Genomic DNA, 27,077 nt, shown 5'->3' with positions numbered 1-27,077 from the left:
TGCTCCACTGGAAAAGAGGGTCCCTAAAAACAAGTTGAGCATCTTTTATTCTGCATTTTGGGGCCCCCGCATCCCCACATTCCTGGCGGTGGGCTGGCCATCAGTCGCCCCTTTGTCTTTGTCGCGGTAAGCAGCTGCCCCTGACGCTGTCCACTGTGATGCAGTCCTGCTCAGGCCTATGCCGTGGGGGCAGGGCAGTCAGTGAGCCCCCAGCAGGATCTCCTCGGTGGCCAGGCGCTGCAGGGCGTGGAAGCTGAGGTGCAGGTACCTCCTCCAGAAACGCTGGTCCCGCCCGTACACCTGGGCCGGGTAGCAGGGGCTTCCTGCAGTGAAACAGAGACCCGTGCCTGAGGACCGTTGCCTGGCACCCAGCGGGCACCCAGCCCACACTGGTCAGGGCTGAACCTCCAAGCCTCACCGATGCCGTGGAAGACGCGGGCCACGGCCCTGCCTGAGAACCGCTGCTCTGGCCACAAAGACAGGAAGTGACGGATGTCCCTGCGGATCTGGGGCTCCCAGTCCTGGAACTACATATGGGGAGGGGGTGCAGTCAAGCGGAACTGAGCTTCATGGCCCAGGCCCTCTGCCGCCCCCGCAGGGCTGGCACGCACCATGACCTGCCCTGGCTCTGGGTCCCGCTGGTCCTCCATGTCCCCTGGCCCCTCCTCCTGGAAGTAGTGGCCAAGCAGGGCCTTGAGGCTGGCACTGCGCTCCTCGTCCGGCTGCTCCAGGCACGGCCCGCAGCTGGGAAAGGCGACACTGTCGAGGATGAACAGTCAGAACTGCAAGTTGCCCCGGGGGGGGGGATGAGGGACCCCAGGCCGCACTGTGCCCCCTGCACCTGTGGAAGGCCTGGAAGACGCGGCGCAGGCGGGCCAGGCCCTCGTGCTCTCGGGCCTGCACACGGCTGTACAGGAAATCGCAGATCTGGTCCTTGTCCTGGGCTGTCAGGTCCCCGGGGCTGTGCAGGTGGAAGGCCAGCTCCCTGAAGTCCACCAGCACCCCTGAACCCCGACGCACACCTGCCAGAGAGCATGTCAGGTGGGAAGAAGAGTGGACGGGCAAGCGGTGGCATGCAGTGTGGGCATGGGCGCACCTGTCCTGGGCTCCCGGTCCCACTGTAGCTGCTGGAGGGCCCGCCTCACAGGTGCCAGCTCCCAGCCCTGAGAATCCACCAGCTCAACCATGTCCAACTCCACTATGCTGCTTCCCCGACCTGTGTTCTCAGGCGGTTGCCGGGCCAAGTACACAGCCAGCGGGGGACACCTATGCCAGGGAAAGGGACGAGTGACTGGCAGCACGGGGCCTATGTCCCTGTCCCCAGCCGGGGGTAGGATGCATGCTCACCTACGGGCCAGGGCCTGGAGCTGGGTGGGGCCCCCAGGGCAGCGCAAGTGGCAGTGGGTGTAGGTGGGTGGCAGCAGCTCCAGCCAGCGCTGTGGGTGCAGTTCCAGGTAGCACAGCAGGGTCTCAATAGCTGGGAGCAGAACAGGGCTCAGGGGACGTGGGATGTGGGACGCCCCCCCCCCAATACCCTCTGGGATTCTCACCCTCCTCAGTCATGTCTAGGGCCTGCACTGTCGACTGCACCGGGAACACCCGCTCGTGGCCTGGGCACCGGGCTGTGTGCTCTCGGCTGGGTTGCTGGGCCTCCTGCGGGGACTTCGCGGAGCACCTCTGTGGGCTCCCGCCTCCTGCCTGCTCTGAGATCCGCTGGGAACAGGCGCAGGGCGGGAACACACGCTGCACCAGCTTCTTCACAGCCAGGAAGTCGGTGGCGTGCGCGTGCACGTGCCTGCGCAGCTCCCGCAGGTCCTCGCCCTGCATAAATCAGCTGTGAGCGCCCGGCACGGCGCTAGGGGGCGGGGGAGCTGGGCGGGGCGGGCACACACCTGAGGCTGCAGGAACAGGTGGCAGTGTGCAGGCTGCCCGTCACGCCCGGCACGGCCCACAGCCTGCACGAAGCTCTCAAAGCTTGGGGGCAGCCCTAGGTGCAGCACAGCCCGCACGTCTGGCCGATCAAGCCCCATCCCGAAGGCCACCGTGGCCACCACCACCCTCAGCTGGCCCTCCATGAATGCCCTGTGCACCCGCCGCCGCTCCCGGCTGCACATGCCTGCGTGGTAAGCTTCCACCAAGGCCTCCTGGGCGCCGCGCCCTGCAGGGAAGGACAGACAGTGGGGGCGGAGCCTCAGGGGCGGGTCTGGGGCGTCGCCACGCCCCCACCTCCTGGCCCCACCCCCAGGCCCAAGCCTCACGCAGGCAAGTGCGGAGCAGAGCAGAAACACGCTCAGTGTCCTGTCGTCTGTTGCAATAGATGATGACAGAATCCAGGGTGCGAAAACGGTCACTCTGCAGCAGTGTAACCAAAGCCTGGAGGGAGGCAGTGGTCAGTGTGGGCAATCGGGAGGCAGGGCCTCTGCCAGGCCCAGGTATGCACGCTTACCTGATCTGGGTCTCTGTCCATGGACACAGAGAGGTGCAGGTTGGTGGGGATGGTGACTGATCCTCTGAGAACAGCCTCTGCGGCTATGCCCAGGTGCTGGGCCACTTCCAGGGCAGTACTGTGAGTGGCCGTGGCTGTGAGACCCAGGAAGCAGCGCACGCCCAGCTGTTCCCGCAGCACCTGCGAACGAGGGGCAGTGAGGGTGCTGCCTGCCCGCCTGGCCTGTGCCACAGTGCCCTGGACCAGGCTCACCTTGCAGACACGCAGGTAGCAGGGCCGGAAGTTGTGGGACCACTGGGAGAGGCAGTGGGCTTCGTCCATGCAGACGAAAGCAACCGGGGGCAGCCGAGCGAGGCAGGCAGGGCCTCCTGCCCCAGCCCCAACCAGAGCTTCGGGCGACAGCATCAGCACGTGCACCTGAGCTGTGCGAGCCTGGGGACGGCAAGGTCAGGACCACAGCCCAGGGGCCCGCCCACCACCCCACCCCGGGAGGCCCCTCACCTTCTGCAGGGCCGAGTCCCTCTGCTTCCTGGTCAGGCCTGAATGCACACACACCGCCTTCAGGCCGGTTGGCAGGCCAGACACCTGCAGATACAGCACAGTCTGTTGCAGGCCAACTGGCATGGCCCTTCCCCAAATGCCTGTCCAAGTTGCTCAGTGCGACGGTTACAGCCGCGTCCACCCAGGCCCCCAAATCCTGGACCGCAGCCCTGAGAGCTGAACCACCTGTGGGCCTGGGCCCAGGAGCAAGGGGAGCAGACAGGACCCACTGGGGGTGTGCCCCTCCCAGTGCTGCTCCTCTTGGGGGAGAACCCGAGTCTGGCCAGCCACATCCCCACTGCCCTCGTGGGTGCCTATTCCTGCTTTCCACCTGTGCCGAGGGTCCTGTCCACACACCTGGTCGTCCATGAGTGAGACAAGAGGAGAGATGACCAGTGTGAGGCAGGGGCTTCGCCGGGCGTACAGCAGCGCAGGGAGCTGATAACACAGGGACTTGCCAGCACCCGTGGGCAGCACCAGCAGCGTGGACATGCCTAGGTGGGCCTGAGGTCAGCAGCGCCGCTCTGTGCCCCACCTTACCCCCCACCCCCCGGCAGCGACGCTCACCAGACAGGATGCGCATGACCGTGCACTCCTGTCCAGGGCGGAAGGCTCGGTGGCCCAGCTGCTCCAGGGCCTGCAACACCTCAGCTGGCGTCTCTGTGGACACAGAGGTTAGTCAGGATGGCCCAGGGTCACCCCACACCTGAGGAAAGGCTGATCGCTGTCTGCTTACCTGCCACCTGCCCTGAGGGCCCTGGCAGGTAGAGTGGAGGCACAGCTAGGGGCGGGCAAGGTGGCGCAGGCTGCTCCACAGGCACCAGCAATTCAGGGTGAGCAGGTTCTGTCTTTTCCTCACCTGCTGGGGGCAGGCAGGAGACGGTGGTGTGGGAGTTCCAGGCTGGGCCGGCATCATTCCAGCAAGAAGGCCGCTGGCCACCTCTCCTCCACCCCTCCACTCACCAGGCAGCTGGCAGTGGGCAGTGTCCGTCCTCTGGCCTATTTCCTCCAACGTGGGGAGGCTTTGCCTGTCCCTGTCTCCGTCCTTCTGGGGCGCCAGGGTAGGTTCTGGGCCAGGAGTAGGGAGTCAGTGGGGCCTTTTGTTGAAGCCTCACTGTCCATCCCAAAGAGCACAACACCTCTAAGCAGTGTTGGCCCAACCCACTACCCAGGGCTGAGGGCTCACCTGACTGGGAGCACTGGGATGCCCAGTGGCCGAGCTGCCCACACTGGAAACAAGAATCCTTGACTGTGGTTCTGGGCTGACCACCCCTAAAACATTCCTGTTTTTTCTGCCACTTCTGTTTCCACACCTGGGGGAGGTCACAAAGCAGTGTCACAAGGCCAGACCTGGGAGGGGTGAGGGACGCGCCTGCCATCATCTCACCTGCTTGCGGAGAAGCCTGCCACGCAGGACCGGGCCCCGCACGTAGCGTTTCTGCTTCATGTTGAGCCGAATGTAATTACCTCTGTCCCAAGCAGCTGGCCTAGAAGGTACACACAGGTGGGGACGGGACCAAAGCCCTCCCTGCCCTGGCCCAACTCAAGGCCACCTTGCTGGGAGGCTGAGGCTGTGGTACCTGGAGACAGCAAGGCGGCGGGGGGGCTGTGCCTGCACAAGCGCCGCATCCCCAGGGCCCTCAGGTAGGGGTCCCAGTTGGCTGCTGTCCTCTTGGGCCTGGGCAGGGCTCCCCTCCAGCTCCCGACTCCGGCTCCGCTTCTTGCCTTGACTGTTGCCATGGGGGGGGCTCCCTGCACTGGCTGCAGCTCCCTGCACTGACTCCGGAGCCTCTGAGCCCTGTAAAGGTGCCTCAAGGCCAGTGCTGGGACCAAGAACACACGGGACCCCGGAAGTCAGAGGCTGTGGCTCCTCTGCACCCACAATGGGCTGGCAGGCCTCTGGGGTCCCACTGTCACATCGCTGCAGCCAGCCAGGGTCTAAAGAGCCCAGCCGCAGGCTGAGGGATGCCCGCAGCTGCTGCAGCCGGCCTTGCCTCAGCTGGGGTCTGGGAGGCTGAGAGAGCCCCTCACTGACTTCTTCTGGAGAGATGGTGGCAGTCCCTGCACCTTGTGGCCCCAGGGAAGGCATCTTTGGGGAGGGTCTTCGTGAAGGCCGGGGTATGCGACTCAATGCTGGCCCAGCCTGTGAGGGGGAGGACAGACAAACCAGAAAGTAGAACTCTGGCCCTGGGCAGACCCAGACTCTGAATCCTCCCCGAGTCCCCACTCTCAACAGTGGGGTAAGGTGAGAAGTGTGAGGCTGGAAGAGAAAGGAAGCTGAAAGCAGAGACTGCCCTGAACTCTTTTCAGAAGTGGTGCCCTGGTTAATGCTGAAAGCACACACGTGGGCTAAGGCAAGCATGTGCATGTGCAGAGAGACTAACAGCAATGGGTGTCTGGGGATCCTGACCCTGGGCTGAAGGCAGTACTGGACCCAGGCTGGACCACCAACCCGGCCCTGACCCCTCACCTGCAGGCTGCTCTTTAAATTGGCCTTAAGCCTCTCCCCGTAGTCCTGCCCAGACACCAGAGGAGTTGGCCTTGGAGCAGGATGGCGACTCAGGGTTGCGGCGCGACTCAGGGTTGCGGCCCGATTCAGGTGGGACCCCCAGCAGCTAGGCTCCGGCACCTGCAGGAGAAGTGGGGGCTCAGACCAGGCAAAGGCTGGTGTGGAGCAGAGGGATGTTCAGCACCTCTCCCCAGCCCCTGGGACACCTGGAGGGCGGCCTGGCCCTCCTTCACCCTGTGCAGTCCTTCCCCCAGGTTCAGTGCTCCACCGAGGCTTGGCCACGACTCCTCTTGGCTCTGCCGTACAGGAGGAAGCTAAACCGGAGGGATGGGGTATCGGGGCCCGGGTACCTCCTCCGCTGCCGCCGGAAGCGACTGCACGGTGCCGCAGGGCCCAACGCCGCCGGCCTGGCCCAGAGTCTCCTTCAGGGCGCGGTACTCCCGGTAGAGCGCTAGGGGCGGGGTCAGGGTCAGGATTCGGGGGTCGGGTGGGTCCCGCTCGGCTCCCTCACTCCTCCGGCCCTGCTGCAGTTCCCCCCGCAGCTCCCTCCGCCCAGCGCCCGCGCGCTCACCGCGGGTCTCCTCGGGCGCCGCCTCCACGTCCTCCTGTGAAGGGAGCGCGTCAGCCGTTGTCCGCACCCTCAGCCCCCGCCCCCCGAGCAGCCCGCACCTGGCCCGGCCGCCGCCCGTGCAGCCGCCGGAACGCGCGTTCCCACGCCTGCAGCTGCACCCGCACGTCCCGCAGCCGTTCCATGGTGCGCTCCCGTCCGACAGGCTTGGCGCCCGCGCCCCGTGAATCTCCCGCCGCGAGGTGACGCCGGCCGCAAGCCAATGGGGACGCTCAGCGCGGTTGGAGGCGGGGCGTCGCTGCGGCCCCCAGGTCGGGACAGCCAATCAGCGGAGCCCTGGCGGGGCAGCCAATTGGGGGTGAAACGTCATCGCGGCGCGCGGCGCGCGGCGGCGCTGGGCGGGGCGCGGAGGACGGCGAGGCGGGGCCGTCGGCGCTGGAGGCGGCTGCCGGGGAAGGAGGCCCCCGGGTGAGCGCGGGCCGCCTGCCGGGGACGGAGCGGGGCGCCGCGAACTCTTGACCCTGCCGAGAGCCCGGGCGGTGTAGCCGCGGGGCGGGGAAGGACCCGGATCGCTAGCTGAGCAGCCGCGTGCCCGGGCGGCGACTCGCTGGGAGGCAGAGGGCTTCGGATTGAGTGCCTCCCGCGGCTGGGAGCCGGGAGGAGCCGTGCGGGGGCGTCTTCGGAAACGCAGGGAGCCGCGGGCCGGCGGGAGGGGGCGGCGGCCACCGCACCGAGGCTCCTCCCCCGGTGACCACACTGGCTGCTTTCGTTTCCTCTCGTGACAGGTGCTCGGTTGGTCTGTCTTGTCACAGCGAGGTATGAATCGTCCTCGCGAGATCTGTCTCCAGGCAGAGCGAGGCCGAGGCTTGGCGTCCGGGCCTCTCGGGACCCCGCGCTCTAAGGGCTTAACGTGCGTGAGGCCTGGGGCCACGCTGCCCCGGCCCGGCGCTCGTCACCCAGGCTGCGGCGCTAGTCGGGGAAGGCCCAGGTCTTAGTTTTCTGACGCGTCCTCAGTTCTGGGGATGAGGTGCCTGGCGCACTGTGCGTCGCCTAACTCGCTTTGCTGAAGTCAGCAGGGCTGACACCGGGTCTTCTGCTGCTCTTTCTCGGCGTGGATGCCCCATGGGCAGCCGCTTCTAACCGTCTGAGTGGTCTCTGGCGTGGGGTCTTCTGAACCCATGGGTTTGAAACTTGGTCTCTCATGGTTCTTCAGGGAGGACGGAGACATCTAGACAGGTGACAAGGCCCTCAGTGGGTGAGCGTTTTCTGTCTGTCTCTCTGCTTGGCAACGCCGCTGGACGTAGTACTTAGGACTGGGGCTCATGTTGAGGGCTTGGGTTATTCAGGCCACGTGGGCTCTGTCCCTGGGTCCTGGTCCTTGGTACCTGCCCTGGTGTTAAGGTGCCTTTGTGCTTCCACCCACTCTCTGCAGTGCTGCATGGGATCCAGGGGCCGCCGGCCTGCAAGAGCCTCGGAGGCGGGCAGGGGAGGGAACTGTGATGCAGCTTCCAGCCCCCTTCCCGGTATCCTCTCCCTTAGTGCCTGTGGCGGGAGGGGCTGGAGCCTTCCTCTACTGTTGAGGAAGAGAGGATCTCTCATTAAAGCCGCTTTGTAACTCAGCAGGCGTGAGGTATAAGATGGGGGGCACTGCAGAGCATCAGCCGTCAAAAGCACGTCCCGCTGGGCTGGTCCTCTGCTGCCATGCTATGGTGTGCTGCTCTTATGGCTTTGTTTCCCTCAAGAGGCCCCAATGCTTCTGGAGGGTGGGAACTAGGGGATGGCCTTGTCCCCCTTTCCACTCGGCCCAAGCCATTGCTAGACATCTAGCACTTGCTCTTCAGAGCAGTGGCAGCCACTGTACTGGGCTGTCCCACCCCCAGTGTGTAGAGGGGTCTGTGGCCAGATGGTGGTCTGGGGTCTGTCCTTCCCTGCTGAAGGTCCCTTCCCTGCAGGTGGCCTCGTGCCTGGCCCAGCGCCATGCACACACTTGTGTTCCTGAGCACGCGGCAGGTGCTGCAGTGCCAGCCAGCTGCCTGCCAGGCGCTGCCCCTGCTGCCACGCGAGCTCTTCCCCCTGCTGTTCAAGGTGGCCTTCATGGACAAGAAGACTGTCGTGCTGCGCGAACTGGTGCACACGTGGCCCTTCCCACTGCTCAGCTTCCAGCAGCTGCTGCAGGAGTGTACGCACTGCAGCCGGGCCCTGCTGCAGGAGCGGCCCAGCACAGAGAGCATGCAGGCCGTGATCTTGGGGCTCACAGCCCGCCTCCACACCCCAGAAACTGAGGCCGGCACGCAGCCCCTCTGCAGGTATGAGCTCACCGAGGAGCCCTCAGGCCTGGGGGACGGGGGTGGTGGTGGTGGTCCAAACAGGGTCCCCTGAGAAGTTCTAGGCTGGTGTCAGAGCTCAGTGCAGGAAAAGGGATGTTGCTTCTGTGCTAAGATGGCTGGGAGTGGGTGTGGGCTCTGCCCGCTCTTCACCTGCCTCAGCCCATCTGTGCTCCCAGGAAGCATGCACTGCGGGTGCTGGACCTGACGGGCCTCCTGGATGACGGTGTGGAGCAGGACCCCGGCACCATGAGCATGTGGGACTGCACCGCAGCCGTGGCCCGCACGTGTATTGCACAGCAGCAGGGTGGTGCTGTGGAGCCCGGGCTGGCCACCGTGCCTGTGGAGGTGCGTGTGGACCTGCGGGTGAACCGGGCCTCTTACGCGTTCCTGCGGGAGGCGCTCCGCAGCAGCGTGGGCAGCCCACTGCGGCTGTGCTGCCGGGACCTGCGCGCGGAGGACCTGCCCATGCGCAACACCGTGGCCCTGCTGCAGCTCCTGGACGCGGGCTGCCTGCGCCGCGTGGACCTGCGCTTCAACAACCTGGGCCTGCGTGGCCTGTCTGTCATCATCCCGCATGTGGCGCGCTTTCAGCATTTGGCCAGCCTGCGGCTGCATTACGTGCATGGGGACTCGCGGCAGCCCTCCGTGGACGGTGAGGACAACTTCCGCTACTTCCTGGCCCAGATGGGCCGCTTCACCTGCCTGCGGGAGCTCAGCATGGGCTCCTCTCTCCTCTCCGGACGGCTGGACCAACTGCTCAGGTGGGCGGGCCCCACTGCTACTCTGCCCCTCCCCCCCAGACCCGCCTCTGGCCCTGCCCCTCTGTGACCCCGTCTCCCCTGCAGCACCCTGCAGAGCCCGCTGGAGAGCCTGGAGCTGGCCTTCTGCGCTCTGCTGCCTGAGGACCTGCGCTTCCTGGCACGCAGCCCCCATGCTGTCCACCTTAAGAAGCTGGACCTGAGTGGCAACGACCTGTCTGGCAGCCAGCTGGAGCCCTTCCAGGGTCTGCTGCAGGCGGCAGCAGCCACACTGCTTCACCTCGAGCTGACCGAGTGCCAGCTCGCCGATACCCAGCTGCTGGCCACACTCCCTGTGCTGACCCGCTGTGCCAGCCTCCGCTACCTCGGCCTATACGGCAACCCACTGTCCATGGCGGGCCTCAAGGAGCTCCTGCGGGACTCGGCGGCCCAGGCGGAGCTGCGCACAGTAGTGCACCCCTTCCCTGTGGACTGTTACGAGGGCCTGCCCTGGCCACCACCTGCCTCCGTCCTGCTGGAGGCCTCCATCAACGAGGAGAAGTTCGCCCGTGTGGAGGCTGAGTTGCACCAGTTGCTGCTGACCTCAGGCCGTGCCCATGTGCTCTGGACCACAGACATCTATGGGCGCCTGGCTGCAGACTACTTCAGCTTGTGACATCGGGCTATGGGTGAGAAACAGGCTGTCCCGGGGGTCAGGGCTGCTTGAGGCCCCCCCTTGGGTAGGCAGAGCCTCGGCTGGGACCCTGACTCGAAGGCACTGGTCTGTCCTTTCCTTGTTCCTGGGTGCATCTTGACCTCCTCCTTGGCTTTTTGCAGTGTCCTGTGCAGCTTGCCCTGCACCTGCTCCCGATTGGCCAGCCGTCTGTGGGCCTGGGCTCCGGATTCCAGGCCTGCATAGCCCTGCTTAGTTTGGCTGCCCTCCGGTACCCTGGCCCTCTCTTCAGACTGTTCCCGAGGTCTCAGCTCTGAGCTGAGAGAGGGTTTTCTCTCGGGGCCCTTACCGAGAGCAGACTGTTCTGGGGTTGAAGTTGGGACAGGGGCCTGCTTCAAGCAGGGTTGGGTCCTCAAGCACTCTGTCCGGAGCCTGTCACGGTTTTCCCTGCCCTGGCACCCGGGAGACTCAGTCGGCCATGCTTTGGGGCCAGAGGGTGTCATTAGGGCACAAACGTGCAGTGTGTTTGCAACTTAAATCTGTGACTCGTTTTTCTGTCCTAATGGATCAGAGTGCCTCATCCTGGCTGTGCTGTCGCCCAAGGACCGGCCGCTGGCTAACAGCTGTTTTTTGGTCTGCTGCCCCTTCTCCTCCCCCGCTGGGGACTCTCCAGCAGCACAGCCCTTCTGGGCATTTCCACAGTCTGGCGCCCAAGCTCCTCCAGCGGGCTTGCGGAGCCAGAGGCAGGCCCTGCAGAGCGAGCGTTCGGGGTGATTCTAGGAGGGGTCTTTTCTGGATGGTCTTAGTGGGGCTGTCAGCAGCCTCCCTGGCCATCCTCCGTTTGCACCCCAGGGTTTCTGTCTGCAGAGCTGGGGGTCCGCAGACACTCGCGCCCCGCCCCACCCCTGGAGCCCCCAGACCCCACACACGGTTCGCCGCACACTGCGCAGCTTCCACCCTTTACTGACCGCGCGCGAGGCGAGCCCACCGGCCGGCCAATCCGCGGGGCTTACGTCATCAGCGCGCGCCGCCCGCCCCGCCCCTCAACAGTGGATCTCGTAGGCGGCCGGTGGCTGCAGCGGCAGACCCTGTGCGAGCCCCGGCGCAGATCCCTCGGCCGACTCGGCCGGACCCTCTGCGAAGAGCGGCTTGGAACGGTCGATGACGAACATCTCGTGGCCCCGCTCGTCGCGGAGCTCCTCGAGCTGCGCGAAGGTGCAGGGCCCGTCCGAGTAGTCGTTGACGAACAGCGCGCCCTCCCCTGGTGGCCCCGGCGCCTTTTTCCGCCTGCGGCGCCTGCGGCAAATCAGAGTCGCCAGCAGCAGCGCCGTGAAGGCGAGGAGCGCGATGGCTGCGACGACGGTCGTCTGCGTGGCCAGGCCCAGGGCGCGGAAGGCCATGCTGCCCGCCTCGTGCAGGGGCTCCGGGGGCGGCGGCGGTGCCAGCTGCAGCTGCTGCTGCCGGGACAGGTTGACCAGGAGCTGGAAGGGCACGCGGGCGGCGCCGCCAGCATTGGAGGCCTCGCACTCGTACTTGCCGGCGTGCGCCAGGGTGATGTTGGTGAGGAACAGCATGCCGCTGCCCGTGTCGGAGGCCCCGTGTCCGCCTGGGCCCCGCACCCCGCCTTCTGGTTGGGCCTGGGCCGGCGGGTGTCCCTCGCGAGGCTGGGCCACCTTTCTCCAGGTTACCAAAGGCTGCGGGTAGCCTGAAGCCTGGCAGGCAACCCGCAGATCCTCACCCAGGTTGGCTGTCACCTCCAGCGGCTCAACGTGCACAGAAGGCGGGATGCAGATGAGGCTACCGCCAGACACATCCAGGAGACTCCGAAGTGCCAGGCGTGGGGGCTCTGCACACATAACCTTGTCCCTGGGACTGAGCAGCCTCTGGCCTCCCTCCTTGATCCAGGCCCCTAGCCAGTGCAGGGCACAGTCACAGCGCCATGGGTTCTCTGTGGGCAGAGAGCGGTGGGCAGGTAGTTCTGGTGGTCCCAGATCATAGCCTGTACGTTGGGGTTCTGTTGCCCAGAGCAGGAGCTCCTTTGCCACCTCCCACAGAGTGGGGGGCCCCTGCATCCTACTTGTGTGGGCAGGCTCTTCCTTCCCCCTTTAGCTCTGTGATGCACGTTCAGTTCACTTTAGCCATCTCCAAGGAAGCTGCTGCCTCTGAAGTCTCTCCCTGCAGGTTCTCCCACTATGTTACGGGAAGCCTGGTAACCACATGGACATCTCGCCAGCACTGAAACCTTGCAAATCTTGTCAGCCTTGTCTTCAGGGGCTGTCTCCCGGACACGCCCCTAGTCCTGGTCTCATCTTTCCACTTTCTGCCTGCCCGCCCTCTGATGGCCCCCAAAGTATGCAAGCCCCTTAACTCTGTATTGTCTGTTCAGGGACTTGTACCTTTTTTGTCTTCCTTACGCAGGGTTCCGAGCTGTGCTCCTACCAGCACCCCTGTGCCTACCAGGGTTATAATATGGTTCCTGCTGGTGTAGCCCTCCAGAATGCTCAGAACCACTGTCATCGGAGGCCCCTGCACACCTGGGCCTACTCCCTACTGCCAGCACTGTGGCCAAGGAAGAAACATGCATGAGACCCCTAGTCCCTGAAAGAGGTACCTGTGAGTCGCAGGACCTGCAGGCTGGCCAGGGGCTGCAAGGCCTCACGGCTGATGGTGCCCAGCTGGTTCCTGCTGAGGTCCAGCAGTGCCAAGGATGAGAGCCCAGCCAGGGCCTGGTCCTCCAGCAGCTCAATGCTGTTTTCTTGCAGGTGCAGCTCCTGTAGTCGCTGAAGTAAGGACAGCAGATCATCAGGAAAAGGGGCCCTGGGGGACACATCCCCTTACCAGGCTAGGGTGGGCTGACTTGTCCCCTTCACCACTCCAGACCCGCAGAGCATTGTAGTACCGGAACACCCCTCCCCTTTTCCCCGTTCCCCCCTCACCGGCAGGTGCAGGAAGGTGAAATCCAGCAGCTGCACCAGCTGGTTACCAGCTAGGTAGAGTATGCGCAGCTGGGCCAGGCCGGAGAAGGCACCCACACGCAAGCCACCCAGCCGGTTGCCTGTGAGTGCCAGCTCCAGCAGGCGTGACTGCGCACCAAAGGCGCCTGGCTCCAGGGCGCGCAGGCTGTTGTTGTGCAGGTAGAGACGTCGCAAGGCTGCAAGAGGCGCCAGGATGCCTGGCTCCAGGCGCGCGATGCTGTTGTCCTGCAGAAATAGCGTCTGCAGGCCAGAGGGAGGGAGGGCGGTTGTTCAAGCCACCGAGGGAGTCTCCCTCTAGCCTAGGGGCCCCGTCCACCCACAGGACGTTCACACACACCCCTCCTGTAGTGGCGGCCCCTCCCAGTGCCCACCTGCGTCCCAGGCGGGATTCCAGGCGGGACGACGCGAAGCCGCAGGGCCCCGCATTCCACCGTGGCGCTGTAGCAGCGGCAGGCCGCCGGGCAGCCAGTGGCGCCGGGCGGGAGACTAGGCAGTGAGAGCAGCGACAGCAGCAGCAGTGCTGGCGGCCCCGGGGCCATCTCCCGTGGGTCCAGCTGCGGACCACGAAGCTGCAGCCTCCTCACCAGCTTCAGTATAGTCGGCCCGGGTGGGGTGCGCCTCCTGAAGCCTGCCCCTAATGTTTGAGAGCCAGGGAAGGGCATGGATGGAGGCTCACCTCATGTCTAATGTTTGAAAGTTTACAAATCAGTTTAAGAGACTGATAAATAAAACGTTCGTTTCCTTTACAAAACCAGACCGAAGCTCTGCTCTTTCTGGCCCCGCCCCTGCCTGGCACTCTTCCTGCTCAGGCACGTGGACGTCTGGGCAGCACGGCCGTCTACCCTCTAGCGACCAGTCACTGCGGGGATCTGGGGTGCAGAGGCTGGTGCAGGGTATAGACGAGACCATGTGGTTGGGGAGGTCTGGGTCAGCAGGGAAAGAGCAGGCTTGGGCTGACATGTCCCCTTGTTCACTCCTCACTCTGGGGCTGGGCACGAGATCTCTATAAGGCACAGAGTCCAGAGCAGAAGTCCCTTTTGCGCTCCCAGGACAAGGCCTGACGCCCTACACTTTTAGTGTCCCTGCCCTCGCCTTACCTTCACCCAGTGTTGTCTAGTCATTTTATCCCTACATCTCGTGCTCTGTCCCTCACCCTGGGATTCACCTATTGAGACTTGATGGGGGACAAGGGCAGAACTGACCTTAGGGGAGCCACCAGCCACATCACGCACAGCTTTGTGCAGCCCCTGCCCTGCTGGGCTGGGGCTTTTAGCTGGAATGAAGGCTTTTTCTCAGGGAACTCGTTACAGAATTGGGAGACTGAAACAAACAATAGGAAAGTCCTTTCAGGGGCTATGGGCATGTTATTCATGCTGGACCCCCCAACAAGTGCCTGTCTTTGAGGCTTGGTTGGGCCCTGGAATGGCTGGGGTGTGAAGGAAGAGTCTTGAACCACCAACTGGTTTCCTAATGTAGTTTCAACAGTGACCTTCCGGACTGTGCAGGAAGGTGTAGTATGTGGGGAATTATGCACATGCAACTGTGATTCTAGAGAGATGGGAAGACCTGGGTCTAGTTCCAGGTATAATGAATCCAGTTTTAAAGGTGGGGACCCGGGCTGAGGGTGTGCTGTCACCCAGCCTCAAGCCCCACCTGAAACGGTCCCCACTCTGAACACCCGCCTGTTCATCAGGTCTCCCCACTAGTGAGTCACGGGGAAAGGTACCAAGTAACTTTGGTGTTTGTTTAAATCTCACCCTAAGGTGTAACTCATGATTATTTAAAGTCACTAGAGATGAGGTAGGCACAGCGAAAGTTTTAATGGAATAGCTTTGGCCCAGGCAGAGGCAATTCCCAGGTGTCTCACGATGTGTATGAACCCCAAGAAGCTGGGGGATTTCTCTGGACCCTTGGCATCCATCTCCTTGAGCAAAAGGACTGCCCGGGGCTCGCCCACCCCGCCTCCAGGCCTCTCAAGTAGAGAAGGTGCGTGGCTTCTTCCTCAGGACTCAGGGCACTGCTGCTCACAGGACACCCCTAGAAGCCAGTCCGTGTCGAAAGGCAGGCCTGGGCAGGGACGAGGGCCCAGGCAGGAAGAGCAGGGGAGGCCTGCCCAGACATCCTTTAGCCCAGTAGATAACCCCTTAATCCGACGGGGCGGGGGGCGGGGCGTCAAACACAGGCTTCGGCGGTGGCTGTCACTGTCTCCGGGGCGCCCATCTGTGAGGGGGATGGAGTGGAGAGGGAGGAAGCCATGGGACGCCCTCGGGCGCAGGGCCAGGCCCAAGCCGGGTGCCTAGGTCCCCCACGGCGTCCCCTGCAACACGGGTCTGTCGCGGAACATTGAGGGCAGGGCGCGGTCCCCGCTAGGGCGCACGGCGTTCTCAGTACGCGCTGAGTACGGACCCAGGACAGTGCCCCGATACCGCCCCCACACTCGCTGACCTTGGGTCGGGCGCCCCCTCACCTGACGCTCCCGCGGCGCGGCTCCCCCGCAGAGCCCGCGGCGCCCCGGCCGAGCAGCGCCGAGCAGCGCCGGGCAGGGGAGGGGCAGGCGCCCGTCGCGCACGCTCACTGGGGTCCCCGCGCCTCCTGCCCGGCCGCTCGGGCCTTGTATCCTGAGCGCGGACGGAACCGGAGGGCGCCCCAGGCCCAGGCTGTGGGGAGTACAAGTGCCCGTGACCCCGCCTCTCCGCGCCGTCGGTAGGGACCCGGGCAGCGACCCGGGCAGCGGCAGCACCTCGGACAGCGCCGGGCGGGCGGGGCTGAGGGGGCCCTGAGCTGCGCACGCGCACTGGGCCTGCGCGCTCTCCGAGTGGCGCGTGCGCAACGACGTGGGCAAGAGAGGCGGGAGCAGCGGCGGGATCGCGGGAGGGGCGGTGGGACCGGGCGTGCCCGCAGCGGGGCGTCTGACGCTCAGGGCTGCGGGGAGGCCAGCAGCAGTGGCGCCAGGTCCATGGTGAGGGCGAGGCGGCGGCCCTCCCAGCGAACGTGCGAGGGCAGCGCGGACACGCCGGGGGCGTACTCGAAGCAAGCACTGAGCTCGAAGGCCAGGGCGGAGCGCACCAGACCCACGCCGCCCGCGCGCTCTGGCGCGGGGTGGTAGAGGCGCCCGTTGGCGGCCAGGGGCAGCAGGCGCGCGGGCTCGAAGGGCACGGCCAGGGCTTCCCCGCCGCCGCAGTAGGAGAGGCGCGGGGCCCCGGGGCCCGCCGCCAGCAGGTGAGTGAAGACCACTGGCTGGTCCTCGCAGCGCAGGAAGTTGCGCTCCCTGCCGCAGGGCGAGAGGAAGGGGAAAGAGGCCTCGTAGCGCCCGCTGCGGTTTCGTCTCAGACGGGAGAAGAAGGTGACCAGGAACTGCGGGTCTGTGGGAGTAAGGGGGGACTAGGGCGCTCACAATGCCAGGAGCCCGAGATCCTCGAGCCCTGTTCCCCCAGACAAACGGCTCCCCTCGGCCACGCCAAGGTCCGGCACGGCTGGCGGAGGGCCGCCCTGGCTTCCCCTAGATAGCGGGGTTCTTGAGTTTAGGGTACCCATTCCCCTGCTGCGGGTGTGGCTGGGGAGCGGAGCCCTCCAGGGCCTTCTCGGAAGGGATAAGGAAGGTGAGGGAAGGGGGGTGCAATGGTACCTTTGAAACAGGTGATGAAATTCTTCATTTTGGAGTCATCCAGGAAAAGCTGTAGACAGAGGGATAGGCCGTGGCCCGTGAGTCCCAGCTGGAAGCGCCCCGAGGCGGGGAGGTCCGGGGAGGCCTGAGCTCGGGCCAGGGTCCGACACAGGCGTGTAGAAGGTAAACCTGGGTGCCCTGCCGACCTGCCCGTATCTACCCCACACCCGGGCTGTGCTTCCTGTGCACAGTTTCACTGAGGTGCCATGCCATTCCCGTGCCTCTTCCTTCCTTTTAAGTTTATAATCTGATTGCCACCTCCTCTGTGGAGGCTGTCTGACTTGCTTCCTTTAGCAATGGCGGTTGCCCCCGCCAGGGCTCCCAAAGCAGGTGGGGCGGCCCAGGGCTGGTGGCCGAAGGGTGGAGAAAGAACTGGGGATGCAGAGCGCGCGGGGCGTGTGTAAGGTAGGCAGCTGGGGGACCAACCCTCCTGAGCGGCGGATGGTGGGCGCCGCAGTCTCAGAGCGCTCCCCTAGCTCAGCAGAGCCAGGTCCACTTACCTGGGAGACCCAGCCCACCCTTCCGGCCCGCCCCTCCGCGGGGGCCCTCTCCAGCCCCGCCCCCAACCCACCTGGCCCTGATGATCCACGTAATAAAAGTACTCGCGTGTGCGGGGCTCGGGGCTCTGGCCCTGAGTATAGGAGACGCCCCTGACCCCACCGCAGGCCCGGGCCCTGGGGGACCTCGCCAAGGGCAGTGCCCAGGCCCGGAGCGCTCCGCACGCTGGCCACATACTTGTCTGGCGCCGGAAGCGGCCGTTGGGTCACGTGAAGGCGGTGTTGCGCGAACACGCGTCCCCCTGCAGTGGAACCCTTGCACTTTGGGTTCCGGCGATGGCTGTGGAGCTTGCCCCGGCTTGGCCGCGCCGGTTTTCCGGATTCCCGGGGGCCCACCCTGCCGTCGGGCTGGGGATAGGGCCGCCTGACGGCGGAGTGCGTGAGACGTGGGTGCAGGTGGGTTCATGAACTTGGAGACGGGCTGGGGGTGGGGCTCTGTCCCTCTGCCTTCAGAGGCTGGTCACCGGCACATCGGCTAGGTACTTGCACTTGCCTGTCTCCTCCCCCATCGGCTGGGCAGACAGCTCTTCGCGGCAGTTGCGGGTCCAACTACGTGCTGAATAAAGTGGTGAATAAATACTGACTGCCTCGATGCTTATGCCAGGCTGGGAGGAGGGCGGGTCAGAAAAAGCCCACGTCCCCGGGCAATCAGGGTCAAATCCGATACCCCAAGTGGCGGCAGGTGGCCCAGAGCGGCCTCGCACCTTGCGCACCTACCTGGAGCCTCCCTCCTGGCCCAGCACCTCGGGAAGCAGCCTTGCTCTTTGCCTCCGCCCCACCTTCGCCCCTCCCAACTCCTACTGGCCACTTTTCACATTGTCCCCCGACTTATCCATCCAGATGCCCGCATCAGCAACCGGTTGCCCACTGTGGTAAGCTGCCCAGCCCCCCGACGAGACTCCTGCAGCTTTGGGAGAAAACAGGCAGCGACCATGGCTCGCAAGTTTCCATATGTACTTTATTCACACAAAGAGTTGTCACCTGTCAGTCTGTGGCCAGGCCATCCCGGCCCAGGCCCTGAGACCACCTGACTAGGACGCACCCCCATAGTCACCTGGGGCCTCTGCACGGCTGGGCTTTTTTCTTTTTTTAATAAATAAAAACTCAACTCTAAAAAATATATATATATAAAAACTGGGGAGAAATTAAGTTTTATAATTGGAACTCAAAATTCCAAAGTGGAAAATGTACAAACTGAGAGTCTAGGTACCCCCTCCCCCAGTTCTGGCCTGCAGGAAGGGCAGTCCTGGACGCCCTCTGGCCCCCCAGCTCGGCTCCTTCCCGCTCATCTGCTGCAGTTCCTGAGTGGGGATGGAGCAAGGTTCGGTTTTTGGTCGGACGCCAAGAAAGCGGAGAAGAAAATAAAGGAATGATAGCAACTCGCTCTGCACAGAGGACGGGCTAGTACGGCTCGGAGATAAATAGCATTTGAGTTAAAACTATGTCATTAGCAAATGTAGTTCTTATATCTTTCACTATTTATATGTCTATACACAGGCGGGTTAGGGTGCAGGACAGATTCTGAATTTATAGTCACACAAAGAAAAAATACTCTCGCCCCTCCCCCACCCTGCCCCAAGAATGCCTGCCCAACCCTGACCCCCAGGGGACTTTGGTTTGGGGGCCCCTCCCCACCCAAATAGTCCACCGGGCCCTGGACCAGCTGGGCCTGGCTCTGGTGGAGGACAGCCCAGTGCCCTGGAGCCCCCAAACTCCTGTGCAGTGACTACGATGGAGGCCACAGGTGGCGGGGGAATGGGAGGGCAGGGACTGGAGAGGGTGGAAGCTGCAGGCCGCGAGGCCTAGGGAGAGAGGGGCAGCCTGGCAGGGCCCAGGCCAGGGCCAGGCTGAGCGCAGGAGCCCCTGGGAGGCAGCTCACCCCGGGGAGGTTGGCGTGTGCTCTCGGGTGCCCGGGAGGGGCAGTGTCACTTGGCTCCAGGAAACAGAAGGCACTTTCTCGGGGCTGACCTACGGCCGGCGGTGGGGAGGCAATGCCCATGGAACTGGCCACGAGGCGGGGGGGCCAGAGGCACCCTTCCTGTAGCCCTTCTGCCCTGCCTGCGAAGGCCTGGGTGGGGGAGATGGGGGGTTCCAGGGCTGGGGCGGGCATGGGCGGAGCCTGGCATGCTACCTCCGCGGCTGGGGCGTTCCCTCCCCCCTCCCCGCGTGCTCCCCTACCCGGGCGCACCCGAGCTTCGGCTCTGTCCCCACCCTCGGTCCCTCGGCCCACGTGCTATAACACGCCCTCCATGAAGCTGGTGTCCAGGTGCTGGATGAGCACGCGCAGGAATGACATCTCCTTGCGAGTGTTCTCGAAGATGACACGCGGGTCGTCCGATCGGCAGCGTAGGCAGTTGGGCGCCATCACCATGGCCAGGTTGCTGACGTCCATTTTGGTGATGGCCACGTTAGCTGGCTGCACGAACACCTGCGCGGGGCAGCGGCTGGTGGGCCCGGGCGCGGGGTAGGGAGTGCCCGGGATTGGGTGGGACGTGGGCGGGGCGCGGGGCGGGGCCAGGGGCCGTGGGCGGGGCGGGAAGCGCAGCGCACCTGGAGGAAGCGGATGAGGTAGCACAGCACCAGGCGATTGATGCGCGGCAGCGCGTGCACCACGGCCACGGCGGCCTCGGGGCTCTCGTAGTGCGCGATGCACTGCTCGTAGAACTCGTGCGGGATCAGGGGCTCCTCCAGCTCCCGGTACCACAGCTTCAGCAGCGACGCTGCGGGCACAGCACGAGGGTTCAGCCAGGCCCGGGGGCCTGGCACCCCGGCATAGAACACGGTGCGGTGGAGCACTCGCCTGAACCGCGCGGAGGGCGTGAAAGGGGCAACAGGCGGCCTGAAGGGCCGGTGGCCGGAACCAGACTACAAAGGGTCCTTCCGGTCAAGGTGGGCTGCGCGGGCCCAAAGGCTAGCGAGCTCCTGGACCTGAGGGCGTGGGCTGCTCCTGGAGGCCTGGGGGATTATGGCGGGATGGATGCGCAAAAGGACTTCTAGGAAGGGCTGTGCAGCTACTGTGAGTAGGCAAGAAGGGAGGGAGGACCCCGGGGACGGCTGTCTGAACTATGCGGATCAGGCCTGCTCCTGCTACCCAGGGAGCTGGGGGCTCACCAGGGACGTGGGGGTCCTCCAGGCCTGTAGGAACCTTCCACTGGTCCACCTGTAGTTTCAGGGCGTTCACTTCATCAATGTCCCCAGGAACTCTGCGGAACACAGAGCGGGCGTCAGGGAGGAACCCGAGTTCCTCCAGTCTGGACTGCTCATCCCCTTCCGACCTGACTGGCCTCCCTCTCACCAGGGAGGTGTGTCTTGGGGCCCGTGCCCCCAGCAGATGCATTCCTCTGCAGGGCCACGGAGGCCCAGACCCACCAGCCTGTTTCCCCAGTTGTCCTTCTGAGGCCTGGGTAGGTGAGTCATCAGAGCAGGTGACGGTGTCCATGTGTCACCCCCAATGGGGCAGGGACTGTCATCCCCACTCACAGGTGAGGACTGGTGGAGTTGGTACATCTCTCCAGGTCATATCGCAGGCCCTACCGACGGTCGGTGTCCCAGTGCCCTCCAGGCCCCTGGTAGCTATTTCTGCAGTGACACTGTCCCTAGCCAGTTGTCCTGCCTGGGTTTGGGCATGCTGCCATTCAGGGGGACAGCCCTGCTGAACTGCCTTCTAAGGGTGGGCCCCTGCCTGCCCTGCCTCTCCTGGCCACACACAGTGGCCTGGCTCTTCCACTACCTCCAGGGCGCCTCTTCTCACCCGCATGCTGGCCGTTCGGGGCCGTACTGGCTGACTTCGCTACCCAGGCCTGGAGCCCAATGGCCCATCTGCCCGAGGACCCACACCCAGGGCCCAGGTGGCAGGGCACCTGAAGATGCCTTCCGTCTGGTCGCCGTTGAGTGCCAGCACCTCCTCAGACAGCCGTGTCTGCACCCAAGGCAGCTGGCGGTCGGGGTAGCGCTCCTTCTGCATGTTCATGATGTCCTGCAGCGCGCTGCCGAACATGGACGGGCTGAACACGGCGTTCTTGGCATGCTGGATCTCCTCCACGTTGGGCTTCCTCAGCCCCTGCAGAGACAGCGCTGTGCTGGTGGCCCCGCTGCCCGCCTCTGCCCACACCCTTAGGCCACCCTAATCTCCCTTCATCCCTGAGCTCCAGGCTGCTGACCCGCCAGAGCTCCCTGTTGGGCCACCATCAGCATCCTGAAGTTTCAAGGGAGCCAGGTGGGAGTGACTCCTAGGTAGGCCAGTCTGGGAGCTGCCTGGGACCAGAGGGATCACGTGAGGTGGCCTTGGGGTGGGTGTAGTCTGCTTGTGGCAGGGCTGGAGCAATGCACTCAGGGGTGAGGCGGTGGGGAGGGGGCACCAGGCTCGGGGACAGTGAGGCAGCTGTCTTCCAGGAGTGCAGGAGGGTCCAGGGGCTTCCTGGATGGGCAGCGAGTCGAAAGGTGTGTATGGGGAGGGCAGATGCTGCACTGTCCAGGCAGCAGGAGGGGAGGATGGTTGCAGGTCCCAATAGGCCAGGGGAAAAGGCCCAGCTGTGTGGTATACTGAGGCTTCCCGTCCTCTATGGGGCCAAGGAAGATGGGATGGGCTGTGCAAGGGGGTGGCTGCCACTCTGCCAGATGGCAGGTGTCAGAGTAGCAGTGTTAGGTGCTGCTGGAACCATCTGCCTGTCTACCTACCTGGGACCGGCTCACCTGTCTGTAGGGTGGTGCCCATCCCTGGCAGGTCTGTGATGAGTCTGGGCCCAGTGTGAGCAGAGGAACACGTGCTGGTCTTCCGAGCCCACCTGCCAGGGGTGAGGGTCCCCTCTGGGAGCCGGGCCTGCCCTCTGCACCTAGCCACGCCAGCCGGATGGTGGGAGGCCTGGGGCAGCTGGGGTCGCTGCCGTCCTCACTAGGTCGGGACCTGGTGCCCTGGCCTGGCACACCCCTTGGCCTGCATTGGCACTTGAGCTGGGGGTGTGCCCCTGTCCGAGGCCGTCCCTGGCTGCCTGCCAGGTGGGCTCCCACAGCACTGCCCCCACCTCCCTTTGGACCCTGCTAGGCATCACCAGCACAGCCCACCCCCTCCTGCCTGGCTATCCTGGGGGAAGCTGGTACCTTCTTGGCCCCAGTCAGGGCCGCCTTCTGCAGCTTGTGGTAGCAGTACTTGGCATACGTGCTGATCGCTACCCCTGGAAAAGAATGGATTCTGGTCGGCCTGGTGTGTGTGGGGGGGGGGCACAGGGGCTGCAGGCCAGCCGTGGCTGGGGCAGGAAGCAGCAAAGAGATGAGGAGAGGCAGCTCCTTCCAGCCCCTTGCCAGGGCAGTGAGCCATCATTCCCCAGGACTGTCCTTTGGAGCAGAAACCCACATAGAGAAAGGGACACTTCTGTCACCTCCAGAAGAGCCAGGCTGGAGAAGGAACCCCTCTGCTAGCACCCCCCAACCCCCACGTCCAGGAAAGTCAGTTTGGGGATAAGGCTATCAACACTGAGGAGCCACAGACAGGACAGGGCTGGGCCTGGATCCCAGGGGCTCAGAACACCAGGCTTCCTACCCCAGCTGGCCCTGGGTGCCTGAGAAGGGTCATTTCCACGTGCAGCAAGCCTGGAGGCATTCAAGAGGCCACTGTCTGGGCCAATACATGGTCCTGCTTAGTTGAGGACTGCCTGAACAGGGGTAGGGGGGAAGGGAGGCCCTGGGCCTGGCCCACGGTGGAAAGGGACAAGTGTGGACAGGTGCCCTGTGTCCTGTGCCTGGGTGTCACTGGGAAGGGCAATACCTTTGGGCTCTGCCTGAGGCTGGGGGCTTTTGAAGACTCCACCCTTGGCAGAAGTTCTAGTCGGTGGTCATGGCAGACGGCTGTGCCGGAATTCTGAGGGCAAGGACCTCAAGGACCTTGGCCAGGGGGCTGTCCAGATACAGGGATGAGGGGAGAGGAGACCCCACGGGGCGGGGTCTGAAATGTATGGAGCATTTTTGCTGGCCTAGGGAAAGGAAGGGAAGAGGAAGTAGCAGCCAGCCAGAGAGTACACTGAGGCCAAACGGAGAGGAGCCATCAGGCCGAATCCACAGACCAAGGGACAGACAGAGGGCTGGACACGTGCAGGTTCAGGACAGACCCTTTCAAGGCTCTGCGCCTGTTGGGCCCGCCTGCCCAAGTGCCGGCTGTATGCCAGGGCGGGGCCGACCCAAGCCTCAAACCCAACTGCGGGAATCTTCTCGGAAAGGAAGCAGTTTCTTCTGGATGTCTGAGGACATGGGGATCCTTGGACCCCAGTTTGCAGAACACAAACACGTCTCAGTCTGTGAAAATCTCATTTCTAACTTTCACAAAATAGTTCTGCTGTTATAACTGGTAAGGGGATTTTTTGGAGTAATCAAAATAAAAACCAAACATTTCTCACAGATGTTGAAACCCTGGAAAATGTTTCAGGTCCGTGGGGACCCATGGATACCTGGCAGAGTCCCAGCTGCAGCCTCTGATCAACTAGCTGGGAACACAGTACCTGTTACCATCTGCCACAGGCCGACGAGGCCCTTCTGGTGTGCTCTTGCTTTGGGGAGAATGGACGGTGCTTGAGCAGTGGGATCCAGGCTGTGCTCTGAGCACTGGGAGCCCAGGGAGTACCTTGCAGAAGGACTCGCTCTCCCTCACACTGGGGTTGTGCCCACCTACCGCTCGATCAAGTGCCTCCTGTCCCTCATCGTGGGGACAACTGGGGTGACATGCCCTGACCCGCGTCTCCAGCAGCCTGTGATCTGAAAAGGCTGTGCCTGTAGCCTCCTGGCTGCTGATGGCCAGACGCAGCCATTCTGGGCCTGAGTTTCCTCCTCTGTGGGACAGGGACAGGAACGACACCTGTGTCACAGGTGCTGTAAAGGGCTGACCGTGCAGCCTGGTGCCCAGTGAGGGCCCAGCAAAAGCAGCTGCTGGTGTCAGTTTTGTGGGCAGACCAGGGACTGGGGTCATGCATGCCAGGAGCCCTTTGCACCGTGTGCTGCCATGGGCACAGTCTCCTGGGCCAGGACCGTGCATGTCTGAATGCCCAGGGGGTCAGGCAGTGCCCACGGGAAGCCCGGGGAAACCCTCGGTGGTGTGGAGTGCTCTGTTCCCAACCCACTGCCCCATCTGTTTCGACGGGGGGGAGGCTGTGGCTGAACCTGCCATCTCTTGGCACTGACCTTTGGGGGTCAGGGGTCCAGCGTACTCTTCCCCACTCAACACCACCTCAGGCTCCAGTGTCCTGCTCGGCCTGGCCCAGGCCGAGAGGAATCTGCCCGCTGTGCCCCCAGCCCCACCTCGCTGCGGCAGCCCCACTCTCAGGAACGGGCTCAGGCAGAGGCTCAGAGCACCTTCCCCATCCCAGACCAGAGTGGCTCAAGAGCAGCTGGGAATCCTGGGTCACAGCTGCCCCTTCTCCCGCCCGCTGAGGTACCATGGTCTCAGAGGAAGAGAGGCAGAGCCAGGCTGGACGACAGCCATAGGACCACCAGCAGTCCCAGCAGGGAGGGCACAGCCTTGGGGGGGCAGAGCTTCCCTAGAGCTTGGACAGGGTGGGGCTCTTGAGCCAGGGATGGGGGGCTGGCAGGGAAGGCGGAGAATCCCCGGGCAGGTATTGCCAGGCTCTGCCCCCTGCCCCAGTGACACCAGGGCTTAAGGTCAAGCACTTACCTGGGGTGCCCCCAGCAGGCCTTGGCCCCCTCCCCACTGAGACCCAGCATGCAAATTGGACAATGTTCTGAGTAGCACAGAGAAAGGAACAGGGCAGGTGTGGCCTCTCCCGGGAACTATATATCACTGGTCACTGACCCGGGGCCTCCAGCCAGCTCAGGAGGAGGCCACAGGCCTGCGGGTTAGTGCCCACCCCCAACCCCCAGCCCAGAAGTGGTTAGAGAAGAGGCAGGCGGCTGAGGCCGGAGAGCAGAGCTGTGCAGACGCAGCCCAGGGCTGCAGAAAGGCCCTACCATCCGGCTGCTCAACATAGGGCTTGGGTTTCTTTCTCAACTTGGACTTCTTCTTAGTGTTCCTTTCCAGGAGCTCTTTCATGTGCTGTGTCACTGGGGAGCAAACAGAGCCATGAGGACCACAGAACACAAAGCTAGGAACACACGCCCACAGGGACCCCACAGGTAGCAGAGAGGAGGCCCGTGGGCCTGCCAGCCGCAGCCCTGCTGCATTCCACTGGCCAAGGCCCAGCTGGGGGCTGGGGGCCAGCCCGGGAGTGCTGGTGCAGGCGAGTGTCCTGTAAGTGGCTGCCTCTTGCTCACACCCGAGGACAGGCAGGGTCCGTGTGTGTACCACGCAGATGTGCGCATGCGTGTGCGAGCATGTCTGGCTGTGTGGCTGGGGGAGGCGCCAAGGGTCCTTCTGCACACAGGAGGTCCGCTCATGACCCTTGAGCCCCAGAAAGGCAGGGGTGCAGCCCCCCTTCTTTAATGAGCTGGTGCTGGAGGCACTGAGAGAGGGGCCCAGGCACACCTCCCAGTCTGCAAAAAGTAACAGCAGTTGATATTACCCCTCTGTCGGGGACTCCACATGGAAGTCACTTTGCACGTACACACGAAGGGTGGAGTGAGTTCTGACTCCTCCAACAGTGGGACACCTAAACAGCGTGCGGGAGGATAGCCACGTACCTGTGTGTGCTTCTATCACCTACCATTTGTCTGCTGTCTATTCTCTATCTACGTATCTATCATCTGTTATCTGTATCCTATTAACCCATCATCTGTCTATGTAGCTATCCTCTATCATCTATTTACCTATCTATCTAACTAGTATCTGTCATCTATCTTCTATTATCATCTGTTTTCTATCATCTATCTCAACTGCCTATCATCTACCTACTGTTAATGTATCATCTATCTTCTATTATCATCTACCTATCATCCGTCCATCTACCTATCATCTTTTCCTTCCTTCCTTCCTTCCTTCCTTCCTTCCTTCCTTCCTTCCTTCCTTCCTTCCTTCCATCCATCCTTCTACTATCATCTATCTATCTATCTATCTATCTATCTATCTATCTATCTATCTATCTTCATCATCATCATCATCTAACCACTCTTACATCGTTATGGAATTACAGACATTGGTTTTACACTTTGGGTCACAATCTAAAATAACTTTATTTTGTTACTCGAATTGCTCCAGCTCTGGGCACTGGGAGCTCCTGTCATTCACCCGCATCCCCTCACCCTCCAGCATGTCTCTCTGTCACAGCTCCAGCCCTAGAAGCAGCTGTTTCTCCCAGGAGCTCTGGTTCTTTTAGTAGAAAGAGGGGTTAGAAACCAAGATCTGGGTGTCAGGTGCGCTCACTGCTACTGGGCTGACAGAGAGAGCCAGGAAAGTCACGTGTGTACTGGCACCTGCACATACATCTGCAAGTATTTCCATGCTGAGGCCTCCATTTCTAATCCATCACCACACGGATCCCTCCAGACTCCTCTCCGTGCCTGTCTGCTTTATCTTAACAGGTTTATCTTCTTATTCTCTTAGCAGTGCCTTTTGAAGAGCAGATTTAATTTTGACTAAGACCAATTTATCAATGTTTTTCTCTTATAGGCAGTGCTTTTAGTATCACATATAAAAACTGCCTAACTCAAGAAAACCATGATTTTCTATGTTTTATTCTAGAAGTTTTAGTTTTCAGTTTTACTTTTGGTTTTGTCAAATGCTGCTTCTACATTTGAGATGATCATATGGTTTTCCTTTTTTACTCTATTAATAGTTCAAATCACAACTGACAATTGAATGTTAAACCAACCTTTGACTTAATGAACAAACCCCATCTATTCAAGATGCATTATCTTTTTATATATTGTTGGATTCAATTTGCTAAAATACTGTTAACAATTTTTGCACTATGTTCATGAAGGATAGGGTCTGCACTTTTCTTTCTTGTAATGCTCTTTTCTGATTCTAGAATAGAATGAATTGGGAAATATTCCCTCTACTTTAATTTCAGGATGAGTTTGTAAAAAATTGCTAAACAAACAATAAAATGTTTGGTATAATTCACCATTTGGGCCTTGAATTTTTTTTTTTTGGGGGGGGCCTTGAATTTTTTGTGGAAAACTTTTTAAACGTCAAATTTCTTTAATA

The 27,077-nt window shown here is 62.6% G+C and overlaps 5 protein-coding genes across 16 annotated transcripts in view; 1 reads left to right on the top strand and 4 right to left on the bottom strand.

Annotated features, from left to right (window-relative positions):
• Positions 1-111: 111 nt before the first annotated feature.
• Positions 112-6,296, bottom strand: RECQL4 (RecQ like helicase 4). The gene is made up of 23 exons (XM_081069963.1): positions 6,165-6,296; positions 6,067-6,100; positions 5,846-5,946; positions 5,457-5,615; positions 4,567-5,129; positions 4,374-4,473; positions 4,173-4,299; positions 3,950-4,054; positions 3,723-3,848; positions 3,554-3,646; positions 3,344-3,480; positions 2,948-3,031; positions 2,699-2,878; positions 2,447-2,626; positions 2,259-2,373; positions 1,893-2,158; positions 1,551-1,821; positions 1,348-1,477; positions 1,097-1,266; positions 842-1,022; positions 612-759; positions 419-527; positions 112-323 (listed from the first exon to the last, which is right to left on the bottom strand). Exons 1-23 carry the CDS (start codon positions 6,246-6,248, stop codon positions 199-201), a joined length of 3,588 nt encoding a protein of 1,195 aa, XP_080926089.1. The 5' UTR covers positions 6,249-6,296; the 3' UTR covers positions 112-198.
• Positions 6,263-10,335, top strand: LRRC14 (leucine rich repeat containing 14). 6 transcript variants are annotated; one of them, XM_081069972.1, is made up of 5 exons: positions 6,348-6,531; positions 7,277-7,299; positions 8,016-8,369; positions 8,567-9,151; positions 9,236-10,335. In XM_081069972.1, the coding sequence occupies exons 3-5, from the start codon at positions 8,041-8,043 to the stop codon at positions 9,801-9,803; spliced, it is 1,482 nt and encodes a 493-aa protein (XP_080926098.1). In that variant the 5' UTR covers positions 6,348-6,531; positions 7,277-7,299; positions 8,016-8,040; the 3' UTR covers positions 9,804-10,335. The 6 variants fall into 6 exon arrangements, with proteins under 6 accessions (XP_080926093.1, XP_080926098.1, XP_080926097.1 ...); XM_081069970.1 differs by having other exon boundaries at positions 6,464-6,531; positions 7,277-7,318; XM_081069967.1 differs by lacking the exon at positions 7,277-7,299 and having other exon boundaries at positions 6,263-6,531.
• A 493-nt stretch (positions 10,336-10,828) lies between these two features.
• On the bottom strand, positions 10,829-15,360 carry LRRC24 (leucine rich repeat containing 24). Of its 3 annotated transcripts, none has more exons than XM_081069964.1 (5): positions 15,243-15,360; positions 13,147-13,409; positions 12,737-13,015; positions 12,412-12,580; positions 10,829-11,748 (listed from the first exon to the last, which is right to left on the bottom strand). In XM_081069964.1, the coding sequence occupies exons 2-5, from the start codon at positions 13,312-13,314 to the stop codon at positions 10,844-10,846; spliced, it is 1,521 nt and encodes a 506-aa protein (XP_080926090.1). In that variant the 5' UTR covers positions 13,315-13,409; positions 15,243-15,360; the 3' UTR covers positions 10,829-10,843. The 3 variants fall into 3 exon arrangements, with proteins under 3 accessions (XP_080926090.1, XP_080926091.1, XP_080926092.1); XM_081069965.1 differs by having other exon boundaries at positions 13,147-14,095; positions 15,243-15,357; XM_081069966.1 differs by lacking the exon at positions 15,243-15,360 and adding an exon at positions 13,978-14,765.
• Positions 14,572-17,547, bottom strand: LOC308506451 (UPF0598 protein C8orf82). 3 transcript variants are annotated; one of them, XR_013994707.1, is made up of 4 exons: positions 17,011-17,547; positions 16,401-16,449; positions 15,243-16,137; positions 14,572-14,995 (listed from the first exon to the last, which is right to left on the bottom strand). XR_013994707.1 is itself a non-coding variant. In XM_081069973.1 (3 exons), exons 1-3 carry the CDS (start codon positions 17,170-17,172, stop codon positions 15,692-15,694), a joined length of 657 nt encoding a protein of 218 aa, XP_080926099.1. In that variant the 5' UTR covers positions 17,173-17,547; the 3' UTR covers positions 14,572-15,691. The 3 variants fall into 3 exon arrangements, 1 of the variants encoding a protein (XP_080926099.1); XR_013994708.1 differs by having other exon boundaries at positions 14,572-15,556; positions 15,610-16,137; XM_081069973.1 differs by having other exon boundaries at positions 14,572-16,137.
• A 392-nt stretch (positions 17,548-17,939) lies between these two features.
• ARHGAP39 (Rho GTPase activating protein 39) overlaps positions 17,940-27,077 on the bottom strand; it is a 55,739-nt gene continuing 46,601 nt past the window's right edge. For 2 of the 3 annotated variants that reach the window (XM_081070314.1, XM_081070315.1), the window contains exons 7-11: positions 22,094-22,167; positions 20,857-21,056; positions 20,108-20,199; positions 19,547-19,716; positions 17,940-19,424 (exon numbers count right to left, since the gene is read on the bottom strand). In XM_081070314.1, coding sequence (XP_080926440.1) covers positions 19,230-19,424; positions 19,547-19,716; positions 20,108-20,199; positions 20,857-21,056; positions 22,094-22,167 — 731 coding nt within the window. In that variant the 3' untranslated portion in view covers positions 17,940-19,229. Of the gene's footprint in view, positions 19,425-19,546; positions 19,717-20,107; positions 20,200-20,856; positions 21,057-22,093; positions 22,168-24,943; positions 25,037-27,077 lie in introns of all 3 variants that reach the window. The other variant, XM_081070316.1, reaches the window with a different exon arrangement.

Source organism: Rhinolophus hipposideros (genome assembly GCF_964194185.1).
Source record: "Rhinolophus hipposideros genome assembly, chromosome: 13".
In the NCBI taxonomy this organism is placed as follows: domain Eukaryota; kingdom Metazoa; phylum Chordata; class Mammalia; order Chiroptera; family Rhinolophidae; genus Rhinolophus; species Rhinolophus hipposideros.
The sequence above is the reverse complement of the archived record's forward strand: the minus strand, read 5'-3'. Positions and strand labels throughout refer to the sequence as shown.

Excerpts from the sequence above, each read along its gene's own strand:
- RECQL4 (XM_081069963.1), bottom strand. The coding sequence starts at position 6,248 with ATGGAACGGCTGCGGGACGTGCGGGTGCAGCTGCAGGCGTGGGAACGC. Across the intron at positions 1,267-1,347 it reads CTCCAGGCCCTGGCCCGTAG|GTGTCCCCCGCTGGCTGTGT; the intron begins GTGAGCATGCAT and ends TCCCTGGCATAG. Across the intron at positions 1,023-1,096 it reads GGACCGGGAGCCCAGGACAG|GTGTGCGTCGGGGTTCAGGG; the intron begins GTGCGCCCATGC and ends GCTCTCTGGCAG.
- LRRC14 (XM_081069967.1), top strand. The coding sequence starts at position 6,326 with ATGGGGACGCTCAGCGCGGTTGGAGGCGGGGCGTCGCTGCGGCCCCCA. Across the intron at positions 8,370-8,566 it reads GGCACGCAGCCCCTCTGCAG|GAAGCATGCACTGCGGGTGC; the intron begins GTATGAGCTCAC and ends CTGTGCTCCCAG. Across the intron at positions 9,152-9,235 it reads CGGCTGGACCAACTGCTCAG|CACCCTGCAGAGCCCGCTGG; the intron begins GTGGGCGGGCCC and ends TCTCCCCTGCAG.
- LRRC24 (XM_081069965.1), bottom strand. The coding sequence starts at position 13,437 with ATGCCCTTCCCTGGCTCTCAAACATTAGGGGCAGGCTTCAGGAGGCGC. Across the intron at positions 13,016-13,146 it reads GAATCCCGCCTGGGACGCAG|ACGCTATTTCTGCAGGACAA; the intron begins GTGGGCACTGGG and ends TCTGGCCTGCAG. Across the intron at positions 12,581-12,736 it reads TCACCTTCCTGCACCTGCCG|CGACTACAGGAGCTGCACCT; the intron begins GTGAGGGGGGAA and ends TCCTTACTTCAG.
- LOC308506451 (XM_081069973.1), bottom strand. The coding sequence starts at position 17,172 with ATGTGGCCAGCGTGCGGAGCGCTCCGGGCCTGGGCACTGCCCTTGGCG. Across the intron at positions 16,450-17,010 it reads ACGTGGATCATCAGGGCCAG|CTTTTCCTGGATGACTCCAA; the intron begins GTGGGTTGGGGG and ends CTCTGTCTACAG. Across the intron at positions 16,138-16,400 it reads TTTCATCACCTGTTTCAAAG|ACCCGCAGTTCCTGGTCACC; the intron begins GTACCATTGCAC and ends TTACTCCCACAG.